Below are 13,803 nucleotides of genomic sequence, written 5' to 3'. Positions count from 1 at the left end.
CCCACAAGTCTAGCCACTTCTGAGATCCCTCTCAGTTGTGGCACCAGCAGCTGTTTCACAACTCAGCCCAAAGGAATATTCCAAACCCCTGATTTAAAGGAAGTGCATCAGTCCCTGGAAGAGTGAGGCAAATGTAAATAGGAAAGTCAGGAGCTGTGTGTGTGTTGGAAAAATATTTCAGACTTCTGGGAGCCAGCATCTAAATGTTTAGACATCTGTCACCCGTGCTCAAAAACCTGGGCGCATGCAGGGTTTTGAGGCAACACAGAGCACTGTGTTCATTTGTTCCAGCCCAGCGAAGAGTTCTTTGTAACTCTAAGAGACCGGGCAGATTTGTACCACACTCTTCAAAGCACAACCAACTCACATTTAAAGCACATGACTTTCCCCAAATAATTATGGGAACTGTTTGCGCAGCTACAGTTCCAAGCATCCTTAACAAACTACAGTTCCCAGGATTCTTGGGGAGGACGGACCATGTTTTAAAGGCACGGTTTGGATCTGCCCCCAATCTTGTTTTCCTTTTCTGCCACCCTCCTTGTTGTATGAGGAAACAAAAGCAGCTCAACTTTGCCGAGGAGTTGTGTATAGACTTGGTAGACATTCCCTGGCACGATGCCAGAGTCAAGAATGGGCGGAAACAAGGAGCTGGGGAAGCCCAATTATTGAGACAATCTGAAAACCAGACAGTTTTCAGCAGCCTCACAAACAGGAAGCAGGGAACAATGGTTGCCTCAGCGTGAAAGGGATAAATACGCTGGGGTGTGTGTGAGAGCAAATACTGGGGCAACAGATCTGTAAGACTTCACCCAGAACCTGTTTTGGTTGATGTTTGAGGTAGTGATGGTGCCTCTGACCATGTGCAGAGTAGCTGCACAACCAGGGGAGGGGGGAACCTTTGGCCCGTCAGATGCTGTTGAATCCTTACCCTCAGCATAAACCATTCCACCCACTCCCCCCCAAAAAACTGTGGATCAAGGCAGAGGACTGTCAGTAGCGGTACCATTGGAACAGGAACTGGGGGGCAGCAGGAGTCCCTTCCCATTGCAGCCTGGAAACATTTTGAAATAAAATAAGCAACACACATTGCCTTAAAGTGAGGTGTAAGATGGTCACATCTAGAGTCTCAAACATACCTACCAGGATCCTTTAATATTCTGAGCCATGCAGAGTTTGAAATAGTTGCAAAAGGAGAGGGCATCCCTGCCAGTCTGCTGAGTGTTTCTCATTTTTTTAGCTAAGCGGCCATCCATTTGGGATTTTTTATACCTAGTTTTAAAATAATAACAATGAGTCACTCTTCCGGCTTCAGCAAGAGGAAAAAACCCAAGGATCCTCCAGTTTCCTACTGTGGCCAGGCTCCCAGCAGATGTGTCTGGCTTCCAGGCAAGCAGCTGTCTCTTAATGACATTGGCGGTGGTGCTGCAGGAAGTGATGTGGGGCGATGCCCATCTCAGTGTGACACCGACACTTTTGCTAGCCTGCCTGCCAGGCTCTGCCTCCACGCCAGGGCTAGAGGAACCTTTTCTCGGCCTGAGGGCCACCTTCCCTTCCGGGGGCCATGTGCCAGGGTCCGAGGCAGATGTGGGCAGAGCAGTCAATGTAAATGTGGACCTTTGCACAGTAGACTATCAGGGTTTCCCAAACCTGGGTCCCCAGCTGTTTTCAGACTACAACTCCCATCATCCCTTGTTAGCCAGGGGCCTTCTTGGTAGTGGCGCCCGTCTTGTGGAATGCCCTCCCATCAGATGTCAAGGAAATAAACAACTATCTGACTTTTAGTAGACATCTGAAGGCAGCCCTGTTTAGGGAAGTTTTTAATGTTTGATGCTTTATTGTAATATTAATATTTTGTTGGGAGCCGCCCAGAGTGGCTGGGGAACCCCAGCCAGATGGGCAGGGTATAAATAATATTTATTTATATTTATATTTATATTATTTTTATTACTGGACCAGCGGTCAGGGATGATGGGAAATGTAGTCCCAAAAACAGCTGGAGACCCAAGTCTGGGAAACCCTGGGCTAGTACTCTCACACAGCCCTCTCTCTTCCATCAAGGCAAGGAAGCAGCAGTTGAAGGACTCTTCCCCAAACCAGGAAAAAAACCTGAAAGTGAGGGGTGTGGCTTGGGGAGATAGATATGGCCTAGGAAAGGGGTAGGCAACCTAAGGCCCATATGCGGCCTACTCGCCTTCTCAATCTGGCCCGTGGATGATCCGGGAATCAGTGTGTTTTTACATGAGTAGAATGTGTGCTCTTATTGAAAATGCATCTCTGGGTTATTTGTGGGGCATAGAAATTCATTCATTCCCCCCCCATATAGTCCAGCCCCCCCACAAGGTCTGAGGGACGGTGGACCAGCCCCCTGCTGAAAATGTCTGCTGACCCCTGGCCTAGGGCCTGCTGCTCCCCACTGCAGCAAGACCATCCAGATCAGGAGGTAAAAGAAAAGCAGGCGTGAATATGCCCCAGAGGAGCTGTGGTAAGCTGGAGCTGGGCCTGTGTTTGTGTCCACCTGTGTCCACATTTTGTTCTTAGTGGCTCCCGTGGATTCCACAACAAGCAGCAGGCCTGGCCCATCATCAAACACAAGAGATCTCCTTAGAGGTTGTTCAAAACCAGGATCCTCACTCCCGCCCCAGCTTGCAATGAAACGCAGACAAGACCTGGTTCTGCGAGGCCATTTTATTCCCTGCATTCACGCCACGGTTGCAATGGGCTCCGTTGCAAAAATGCCCCATTAAAAATAAACAAAACAATATATTAACTTAGCCGCCCAAAGTTTGTACCCAGTTATATAGTGCGGGATGGGGGAGAAGCAGAGATCTGCCCCAACCCTTGTATTTCAAGGCCTTAAAATTAAAACAAAAAAACCCCAGAACAATCATATATAATTAAATATTTTAAAGTGGCCGCTTTTTAGGTAACGCGGCCGAGGCACTAATAATTAATCCAGCAAACGCAACTCTGCCTAGAAAAACCTAGCAAGTAAGCTTCTTCGTGCACAGCAAGTTCCTATCCAGCTACGCCATTTTGGGATGCTTCCAAAGGACTGGGGTTGGGGTGGAGGCTGGGACAGAGCACAGCCTCTAGAGCAGCGTTTCCCAAACCTGGGTCTGCAGCTGTTTTTGCACTACAATTCCCATCATCCCTGACTACTGGTCCTGCTAGCTAGGGATGATGGGAGTCTGAAAACAGCTGCAGACCCAGGTTTGGGAAACCCTGCTCTGGAGAGACACAGGAAGCTGCCTTATATTCAGAGTCAGACCCTTGGTCCCTCTCTAGCTCAGTACTGTCTACACTGACTGGCAGATGTTCTCCGTGGTCTCAGGAAGGGGCTGTTGACTACCTGGGGATGCGCTGGTAGGGACTGAACCTGGGACCTCCTGCATTCAAGGGGTGAGCTCTGCCTCTGGCCCTGTGGGTCTTCATCTCCCAAAGAGAGAAGGTTTGGAGTGGCAGCCGTGGGGACTAAGCGAGGGAGGCGGTCGAGGGAAATCCTGCTACCCCCAGCCCAAGAAGTCTCTTTCAGCTGGAAAATACAGTGCCTAATTGAGGTCTGACCCATTCCCCAGAAACAAGCAGTGAGGTAGCCACGGGCATGGTCTCAGTTATGCCTCAAGCACCATGTACATCTGAGCTGCAGCTTTTCTTAGAAATGGAAGGGGCTTCCTTGTCTCCTCTCGAAGAGACTCTCAAGAGACTTCCCTTCTGGCCCAGCTGCAGGGTCAGATCACCCACTGCTGGGCAGCAACGCTGGGAGGTTTCTTCTAGGTTGGGGTGGGGAAACTTGGAGACACCCCCCCCAACGCTGCTCCCAGAGGCCACAGGGATAGTGGCCAGGGATGACAGCGGCTGTAGCCCAAGGAGGACTGGAGGGCTCCCCCACATCCCTTCTCCGGGAACCTGATTGGCTACAGTGGGAAGCCAGATGCTTACATCCCAATGACTGCAGCGGCTCATCTGTCCCATAAGCCCCTTTTTCTGAGCGAGAAGTGGATGGCGGCAGCTGCCTTTGGACTGGAGGCAGGCACTCCGGCCCATTGTTTTCTCCTGCTCCGGAGGATAGGACCCGAACCGATGGCTTCAAGTTACAAGAAAGGAGATTCTGACTAAACACCAGGAAGGACTTCCTGACAGTTAAGAGCTGTTCGGCACCGGAACGGATTCCCTCGGGAAGCTGTGGATTCTCCTTCCCTGGAGGTTTTTAAGCAGAGGTTGGAGGGTCCTGGGTGCTTTAGCCGAGATTCCTGCATTGCAGGGGGGTTGGCCTGGATGACCCTCAGGGTTCCCTCTTTATGATTCTGTGGTTCTACGCCCTGGAGCAGAGGCGTATTTAGGGGACCCCGACCAGTTCACCCGCAACAGGTGCCAAGCTGAGGGGATGCTGCAACAAGGACTTAGAACGGAAGGCAAAAGGCAGATTTTGGCGTTGAACGGGGCGCCGCTGAAATTTGAAAGCCCAAAGTTCGCCACTGCCCAGAGGACTAAAAGGAATTGCACTCTGTTCCTGAACTGGCCACACACACAAACCTCTTTTTCTCTCTCTGGAAAGATTCCTCTGTGACATCCTGACGGTGACTGAATGCTAACCCCCCCCCCCACAGGTTAATGATGGAGCCAGCTGTAAACTCCCTGATGTGAGCCACCCTGAACGTCTTTTGCGAAAGATGCAGGAGTCAGGTTTGCCAGCCGACACACCGGGGGGTGGGGGGAGGCAAGTGCGGAGCATAGGCAGAGGCTTCAGATGGTGATGTGGAAGGAGTCCTGGAGCCACTGATCCCGGGAGTTCTGGGGCTGGAGCAGGCAGAGCCGCTGTCCCAGCGGGTTCTCCTTGTGCCCGTCGGGGCTCATCTGATCCACCTCGAAGTCTTCATCCTCATCCGAGAAGCCATTTTCAGCAGCCAGGCTGCCTTCCGAGTGCAGCGAGGAAGACATGTCCTGGAAGAGGCCCTTGTATTCCTGAATGGACTCGTACAGGGACCAGAGCTGGCAGAGCAGAGACATGTCCAGTTGCCGCAGCCCCACCTGAAACAAACAAAGAGCAGAGAGGCTCAGATGGAGAACCGACAACAGTTCCCCGTAGTCCCAGCCGTTCAACGCTTGCTACTTATTCCACACCATAGAAAAAGGCAGTGCCCACGTCTCACTGCGCCTGGCAAGGTGGGTCCCACAAGCTGGCTGTGCCTACCTCTGCTGGATCAGGCCAAAACTCCCATCTATTCCTGTTCTCCCAGTGGCCAACCTAGTGCTTCTGGGACACCCGCAAGCAGGGCATGACCACAACTGCTCTCTCCCCCACGTTGTATTCCCCAGCAACTGGCATTCGGAGGCATTCTACCTCTGAGGTATGTAATAAAGTGAGACTGTGGAGCAAGACAGTGTCTTTCAAATTCAGGGAGCAACCAAAGCTCTGTGGCAGCCACTTGGTACCTCCAAGTACATCTGGGAAACAGTCCTGCCCCAAACCTTGGGACCCTACCCAGACCCTGAGATCATCCTCGGCGGCCCTTCTCTGTGTGCCCCCAATGCGAGGGGTCCGGAGGGTGGCAAGACGAGAACAGTGGTTCCCTGCAGAGGATTTTTGACTCAGTGGGTCTTCGGCCTCATGCTCTTGTTTTGTTTAAGCACGGAGGAGGAGGAGGAGGAGGAGGAGGAGAACAAAAAGCACTCAAAGTCACAAGGGTCAATTTGACATCAAAGGCCAGGAAGCTTAGACTTCTTTATCAGGCCAGCTCCCGTACAAAGAAAAAGAAAGCTATATATATATATATATATATGGTGCCAGACGACAATTGGTGCAAACTGAAAATGGGTTTCTAGTACAGTGGCACCTCTGGTTGCGAACGGGATCCGTTCCGGAGGCCCGTTCGCAACCTCAACAGAGCGCAACCTGAAGCGCCGCGTCTGTGCATGTGCGCAGCGCGATTCGGCGCTTCTGAGCATGCGCGCGATGTCATTTTGCGCTTAGCACCGAACCCGAAAGTAACCCGTTCTGGTACTTCTGGGTTTGGCGCGTTCGTAACCTGTGACGAACGCAGCCCGCAGCGATCGTAACATGAGGTATGACTGTATGGGTTTCTGAATGTATGTATCTGAAGAAGTGTGCATGCACACGAAGGCTCATACCAAGAACAAACTTAGTTGGTCTCTAAGGTGGTACTGGAAGGAATTTTTGTTATTTTTTATTTTGTTTTGCCTGCAGGGGGAGTTGGTGCATTTTGAAAAGTCTGCTGTGTGTTTCTTCTGCTCCCTGCTGGAGGAGGAATGCATAGCACATGCTTTGAAGCCATGCCAAGTCACACTTCTCCTTGACTCCCATTCATTACATTACTGGCTACAGGCAACCAACCCAACTTATGTGGGGGCTGCATTTAAGTGAAACCGTGCATATTTGAAACACCACTGGAAAAGCCTGCCAAGAACCTCTCAACCTCTGGAAAACCTTGAAATACCCTTTTTTTAAAAAAGCAGACTCCCTCCAAACTTCCTTGCTCAAACTCCAACTCTCTGCAGGCCTCAAAGGTCGGTGCAAAGGCTCCTGGGATTGCAATTGCAAAGGCTTGTGGGATTGCTAGGTGCTGTTTCCATGCCTTTTTTGCCTTTTCCGGGCTCTAACAGGGACATTTTTGCAATTTTTATATTAACTTCTGGGTTCGGCGCAACGCCCACATGCACAATTGCTCATCCGTGTGGAGTCGCTTGTGCTATTAAGTGGATTGCAGTTCCAAAGGTGGTTTTCCGTCTTTGCTGGGTTTGTTTTCACAACCACCTTGTTGGGGTGTGTGTGTGTGTGTGTGTCACTGTTTAGTCTCATTCTCCTCACACACAGGAAAAGCTGAAGTTGCACCCAACTGTACAACGCAAAAAGAGCCCTGACGTATCAGACCACCAGCCTGTCTGGCCCAGCCTCCTTTCATCACAGTGGCCACCCGGGTGCCCCAATGGGAAGTCTGCAAGCAGGACCCGAGGGCAAAAGCACCCTTCCCCACTTGCAATTCCTGACAACTGGCAGCCAGAGGCATACTGCTTCCAGCAGCAGACCAGTGTTAGAAATTAGTCAGGAGCCAGGCGCGTTTTGCGACGGTCCAGTTGTGACCATGTGGAGATTTGTGGATGCCAGGTTGGCGGCTGGGGAAAAGCAAAATGTCACTTAAGAGAAGGATCTGAAATATTTTCCTTGAAGCTTGGATCTGTTCTATTCTGGATACAGTCCTACCTCACGTTACAAACGCTGCGTATTGCATTCATCACGGGTTACGAACCCGCAAGTACCGGAACGGGTTACTTCCGGGTTCGGCGGTTCGCGCATGCGCACACGCGTCAAATGACGTCACGCGCATGCGCAGAAGCGCCAAATCGCGCGGCGAGCATGCACAGACGCGGTGCTCAGGATGCGGACTGCTCATGATGCGAACGGGGCTCCGGAACGGATCCCGTTCGCATCCAGAGGTACCACTGTAGTTTTATTTCATGTTTTAATGTGTTGTAAACCGCTCTGAGATTTCTTCTTTAAAATATAAAGCAGTATAGAAATCATGATGATAATGATAATGATAATAATAATAATATATCATTGGGGGGAAAGGCACCTAGACATTCCGTTGTGGCAACCGTAACCTAGGTGCCATTTAGCAATTAGCTTATATATCCGAGTTTCTAACACTGCAGAGGACATAGCCTTATCCTGCACAAATCCCTCTTTCCCAGACTTCATAGATGGACGCTCTAGGCAGAGATGGGAGTACCTGATGCCCTCCATTGCCCAGAAGCCCCTTCAGCCAGCATGACCAATGGTCAGGAATGATGGTAGTTGTAGGCCACAGGGTCCACGCACCCACTCTAGCCACTGTACCATACTCTCTCTTGAATTACCATCCTTTCAGTTTTGATTCACTTACTTTTAAAACTCAGTCATTACAAAATGGGTCTCAAGGCAAAACACTAACAACAGCTGTAGGAAATAACCTTATGTTTTACCCTAGCCTATTTAGAATTCATTAACATGGAATGCCATTGGACACAACTGAATATTGCATTAATGTAGACTTTGGCTCATATCAAATGATCTTCACAGCCTGACATTTGATTGAGTGCACGTAACTACTTCTAATTTCCTGGGCTCTGACTGCAAACAAAGACGTCTTGTAAGTAGCAAGTTTCTCCTGATCTGACGGCAGATAACAAACACTCTAACTATGCATAAATCCAGGGTGACTGTTTTAAGGAGGTAAAATACTCTGATCTTAGTTGTATTTTACAGGCGATTATGTATTATGCATGGTGCTGTTTTACTGAGCCCAGTCGCTGTATGCAGGTTGATCCAAAAGCATTTTAGCATATTTACCATCCGGCTAAACTGATAATTCGGTGTGTGGGTGTGTGTGTGATATGCTTTTCTCCAGGAGGAAAATCCAATGTGGTATTCTAAAAGGTTTTTAAAGACAAACAGACCATTGGCATGCAGAAAATACTTAGGTTTCTGCAATAAAGTCCAAATGGTTATCAATAAAAAATGTAAGTGTGGTGTCGTAGTTAAGAGAGTAGGAACAGGGGAAAGTAAAGTTAAAATCATAGAATCGCCGAATTGGAGGGTGGCCTTGTCCAACCTCCAGGAGGCTGATGCAGGAAAATGAGAAGCAGAGCACCCCAAATCTATGCTTGTCCATTTCAAGCTGACTGGGTGACCTTGGGCCAGCCACTCTCTCTCAACCTACCCTACCCTACCCTACCAGGTTGTTGTGAGAATAAACGGGAGCAGAAACCATGGCTGGATCTAGACATATCAAATAAGTGTTTCAGTTAAACCGCATTGCAAACTTTGTATGAGATATCGGGTTGGCAAAAAACGGAACTCCACGGCGCCATCTGGTGTCACAGTGTTAGAATGCCTAAGCAACACATATAAAGCGCCTTTTCTTTGCCAATGTAGCTGAGTCCTGTGTGTATTTAGAGGAGAGATGGGTTGGAAATGGAAGTTTAAAGCACGTGCACACCGGATCAGGGCTGTGTGCACACCACAGAGCACTAGGTAAAGGTACCCCTGACCATTAGGTCCAGTCGCAGACGACTCTGGGGCTGCGTGCTCGACTCGCTCTAAAGGCTGAGAGAGCTGGCGTTTGTTCGCAGACAGCTTCCAGGTCATGTGGCCAGCATGACTAAGCCGCTTCTGGTGAACCAGAGCAGCACACGGAAATGCTGTTTACCTTCCTGCCGGAGCGATACCTATTTATCTACTTGCACATTGACGTGCTTTCGAACTGCTAGGTGGGCAGGAGCTGGGACCAAACAACGGGAGCTCACCCCGTCAAGGTGATTCGAACCGCCGACCTTCTGATCAGCAAGCCCTAGGCTCTGTGGTTTAGACCACAGCGCTGCCCGCGTCCCAAGAAAAGTCAAATCTGGCCTCCTCAAGTCCAGAAAGTGGTAACAAAGCTTTACAATAATGTACCTTAGGGTCTAGCCATCTAGCAAGGTAGGTGGCTCAGCCAGGCAATCAATGCCTCTCCTTGAGAGAGGGAGTGGTCCCCACTTGTCTAAAGGAGGTGGTGGCTAAGACCACCCCCTTCAGAAACCCTCCCTGGGTTTGGAAAACGTAAGCAAGGAACTCCATGTCAGGCTAAGGTGATTGTTATGTTAGGACAAGTGTTTTGGCTTGCCAGACCAAACAATTCTCCTCTCCCGCCTTGTGGTGTTGCAGGGGTTCTCTCAACCCCCCACCTCCCTGAGCCAATTCCGGGGGCTGTGGGGGAAGGGGGAAGCCCCATTGTGCAACAGAAGTCCTTGGGGGAGGGCATCCAATGAGTTGACTCCTACCCTAAATAATTATTGGCTGGTCCCCAATGCCCCCTACTTGGGCAAGATTATTGCATGAAACCAATTTTCTAGAGCCATTTCAATCGGGGGTTTAGGCTTGGAGAGTTTCGATTAGCCCCATAGAGCAGGGGTAGGCAACCTAAGGCCCATGGGCCGGATGCGGGCCAATTGCCTTCTCAATCCGGCCAGCGGACAGTCAGGGAATCAGCATGTTTTTACATGAATAGAATGTGTACTTTTATTTAAAATGCATCTCTGAGTTATTTGTGGGGCCTGCCTGGTGTTTTTACATGAATAGAATGTGTGCTTTTATTTAAAAAGCATTTCTGAGTTATTTGTGGGGCATAGGAATTTGTTCATTTTTTTCTTCCAAATATAGTCCGGCCCACAACATGGTTTGAGGGACGGTGGACCGGCCCACGGCTGAAAAAGGTTGCTGACCCCTGCCACAGAGCCTTCAGTGGGAGGTGCTGCAGGGATCGATCTTAACCCCCGTGCCGCTTAACATCTACATGAAACGGCCAGCGCTTTGGAGTGTGTTGTCAGCAATATGCTGAAGAAATGCAGCTCCATTTCTCCTTTAGACATGGAGGCATTGCAGCAGATGTGCTAGCTAGACAGACCTCTATAACGGACTGGATGAAAGCCAATAAACTAAAACTTAACCCAGAGGGGCTGTTAGCTGATGGTTTCCTAGACCGGATGGGTGAGGTTTGGCCTGATGGGGTCACACACGTCTAAAGGAGCAGGTGTGTTGACTTCTGGATCCACCAGCGTCACTTTAGCTGATGTCTTTCGTCAGCTTCAGCCGATGGCCCAGCTTATATTTTTCTCTCTATCTGGACAGGGATAGCCTAACTTCTGTTGTCTGGTAAACCTCTAGGTTAGATTACTGCAATGTGTTACGTGCCTACATAGGAATGCCTCCAAAGAGCGTTCCGAAATAGTAGCTGATGCAGCATTCAGCAGCCAGATTGTGAACAGACCGCTCTCTTGGTACAACTGCATCATTGACCGACAATTAGCTTCTCGGCTCAATCCCGAGTACTGGTTTGACCTATAAAGTTCAGGACCCCAGTGCCTCAAGAGCTGCCTCTCCACACATGAACCACCCGAGGCACTGCATTCATCATCTATGAGCCCCCCTCCAAGGCGTAGCGTTACAAAAACAGGCCTTCTCAGTGGTGACTCCCCATTTGTGGAATGCTCTCCCTAGTGAGGCATGCTAGGCACCATCACTATGCATTTTCAGGCACCAGGCAATAACATCCTTATTTCACCCAGGCTTTTGGCCCTTAATTTTGGAAGTATGTTTGGGACCTGTTTTTTTTTTTTAAACCTCATCTTTTTAGTGGAGCGGGCTCTTGCATTTTAGCTTTGCTTTACTCTTGATCTTATTATTTATTTTGGTTCATTGCTTTGAGTCACTTCTGTGAAAAAGAATATGCGTAACTGCGCACTCATCATTGCCCTGTGTTATTTATTCAGGTTCTGCTGGAGAACAAAATTAAGCTGTGCCCTGCCCTGTGACCAGCTAGAAACCTTATTCAGTGTCTTTCTGGATTCCTGCAGACACACAGTCATATCCTTGCAGTCAATGAGGACTAAAAACCTGCAGAATTTCGTAGCCCAATACCACTATCTATGCAGGTGGCTTGAAAGGACCTGAGAAATGCACATTCTGGTGGGACCCAAAACTTGAGTTGCCCAAGACCATTTGTTGCCCAAGACAGAATAGTAAATTTAAATTAGCCCCTCCAATGACAAGGGACACAGCATCCAAGGCTGGCCCAGTTATGTTGGCACCTGAGCTCGAAAATCCCACAGGTGCGTCTCCCTGCGGCACATACACAAGAGTAATAATACATCAGATAACTTAACAACTTCCTCCTCTTTCATGCCATCCCAAATCGGCCTGCTCCCTTTGCCCCATAACAGGTCTGCCTGAGGGTCCTGACTTACCATCTCCTTGCGCAGCACCGCCAGGGCCGAGTCGAGGTTGGCGGGCTTGCTCCGGAGCAGCAGCTTCTCCGAGGTAGCCTGGGATTTGCTCAGGTCGTCCTGGATGCGCGTCTTCTTGCTGTAAACTTTCTCGATCTCGCGCCACGAGCCTCCGCTGGAGTTGAGGATCCCGCTGAGCCCCTTGGGCAGCGGCGGGAGACCCTCGATGGCGCACACGTTCCCCGCCAGGCTGTCCTGTGAGGACTGCAGGCAAGTCATGGCGAAGGAGAGGAATATGTTTGGGGGTGGGGAGGAGAGAAGAGAGAGAAAGCCGGGGAGGGGGAAGAGTCGAAATCAGCCCCCACCCGCGCCCGAGGATGGAGAGATGAGGCCGGAGGCCGAGAGGGAGCGCCGACCGGACAGCAGAGCTAGCCAGACCCCAGCCATATACGGAGGTGAACAGAGATGGCGGGTGGGGGCGACCCTTCAAAAAGGAGAGGTTCGGGGGTCCAGGCCTACCGGTCTCCACGCCGATTTGGCTGCAGAGGAAAAGGCACTCTGGCTATGCTCAGAGGCCCCCTCGAGACTGCTGGCCTATGCAGGCTGGGCAAACAGGCCCGCGCTGCCCTTCTTCTCTCTCTCTCGGGCCGGCTAGCTTACCGAGGCCGGCTCGGAGGCGATCCAGCTGGCTCCCCGCATCCCGCGGCCCTGCTCCGGCTGCTCCGTACACCAGACGGCGGTGCCCTCCCGGCCGACCCGCTCGGTGCAGGAGAAGTGCCCGGGCCGCGAAGAGCGCAGCTCCGCCCGGCGCCCGTCTCCGCCTTTGTTCGTGCTCTGCCCGTGGCGGCGGCGGCGGCCACACCCGCAGCGCCCCTGCCTGCCTCCCCGCTCGCCTGCCTGCTTGCCGTGGCGGCGCGGCGCGCACAAGGACGCCGCTTAAAGGGGCGGCCGCCGCAGCGGGAGACGAAAGGACACCGGGCCTCCCTCGCCGCTTGAGCCCGTTTTCAGGGCCGGGAAAGAGCTCTCGGACGTGGAGCACGTGCAGAAGCCGACGCCCTTCCCACTGACGCGGAGAGCGCAGGTGCCGCGTCTCCAGGTTGGCAAAGGGGCTTGTTGAGCGCACCCCAACCTCCACGCGGCAAAGGATTGCAGGGGTGCCTGCGCTGACGCACAGGGCTCCGTTTCCTTGGAATGAAGGTCAGCGGAGACCGTGGTTTCTTTAGGTGATATACTAGGGTGCCAACCTGAATAAAATATGGGTGGGGGAGGTAAACAAGCCCCTCTCCGCATAATCGATCACAACACGCACACCATTTGGAAATACTTTCTGGGAGGGGGTGCGAAGGGACCTCCGCCCCTAGGAGTTGGTTCCTATGCTATTTCAGACCCTCCAAATGTCCCCATTTTCCAGGGACAGTCCCAGATTTATAGAAGTTGCCCCAGTTTCTCATTAGTTCCCGGAACGTCCTGCTTTTCCTTAAGACGTCCCTATTTTAATCGGAGAAATGTTGGAGGGTATGGAGTTATGCGACTCCGGAACTAAGGAGTTAAGTATTATACAACCTTTAGAAGACATCTGAAAGCAGACCTATATAGGGAAGTCTGACCTGGTATAAGCAGCTTCTTATATTCCTAAGAAGCCACTGAGGATGCACAGAATACCCCAAACCCTCAGGCTGCTTCCAGCATCGCTAAACTCCTAGTTCTCTCTGCCTCTGTGTGGCGCCAGAGCTCTGAAAACCCCATCCCTGCAGGTAAATCACCCTTTTAAATATTGTCCTTGCCTTTCATGGAGGAAATATCAACCCATCTCCCCTGAGCAAATAATTTGCTTTATCAAGAATGGTCAGTTAAGAATTTCCCACCTGTTAACCGTATTCACTATGTGCCATCTGTGACAGGCTACTTTGCCTAGCCAATGGTAGAGCCCACCCTGCTTTTGGCATTGGCTAATGAGCTAAAAACCAAGCCATGCTCCTTTTCTCCAGCACTGCTTTACTGGAGTCAGAGACCTAGTGAGAAATCTGCCAGAGGTTACCATATTCC

The 13,803-nt window shown here is 50.9% G+C and overlaps 1 protein-coding gene across 1 annotated transcript; it reads right to left on the bottom strand.

Annotated features, from left to right (window-relative positions):
- Nucleotides 1–4,688: 4,688 nt before the first annotated feature.
- Nucleotides 4,689–12,540, bottom strand: FAM89B (family with sequence similarity 89 member B). The gene is made up of 2 exons (XM_033135984.1): nucleotides 11,779–12,540; nucleotides 4,689–5,028 (listed from the first exon to the last, which is right to left on the bottom strand). Exons 1-2 carry the CDS (start codon nucleotides 12,034–12,036, stop codon nucleotides 4,744–4,746), a joined length of 543 nt encoding a protein of 180 aa, XP_032991875.1. The 5' UTR covers nucleotides 12,037–12,540; the 3' UTR covers nucleotides 4,689–4,743.
- Between the last annotated feature and the right edge of the window lie 1,263 nt (nucleotides 12,541–13,803).

This window comes from Lacerta agilis, chromosome 17, assembly GCF_009819535.1.
Source record: "Lacerta agilis isolate rLacAgi1 chromosome 17, rLacAgi1.pri, whole genome shotgun sequence".
NCBI classification, from domain to species: Eukaryota; Metazoa; Chordata; class Lepidosauria; order Squamata; family Lacertidae; genus Lacerta; species Lacerta agilis.
This window is presented reverse-complemented; position numbering and strand designations above follow the sequence as displayed.

Bases quoted from the DNA above. Each gene is read 5' to 3' on its own strand.
- FAM89B (XM_033135984.1), bottom strand. From the start codon at position 12,036: ATGACTTGCCTGCAGTCCTCACAGGACAGCCTGGCGGGGAACGTGTGC. The intron at 5,029-11,778 runs GTAAGTCAGGAC...TGTTTGTTTCAG, and splicing joins CGGTGCTGCGCAAGGAGATG to GTGGGGCTGCGGCAACTGGA.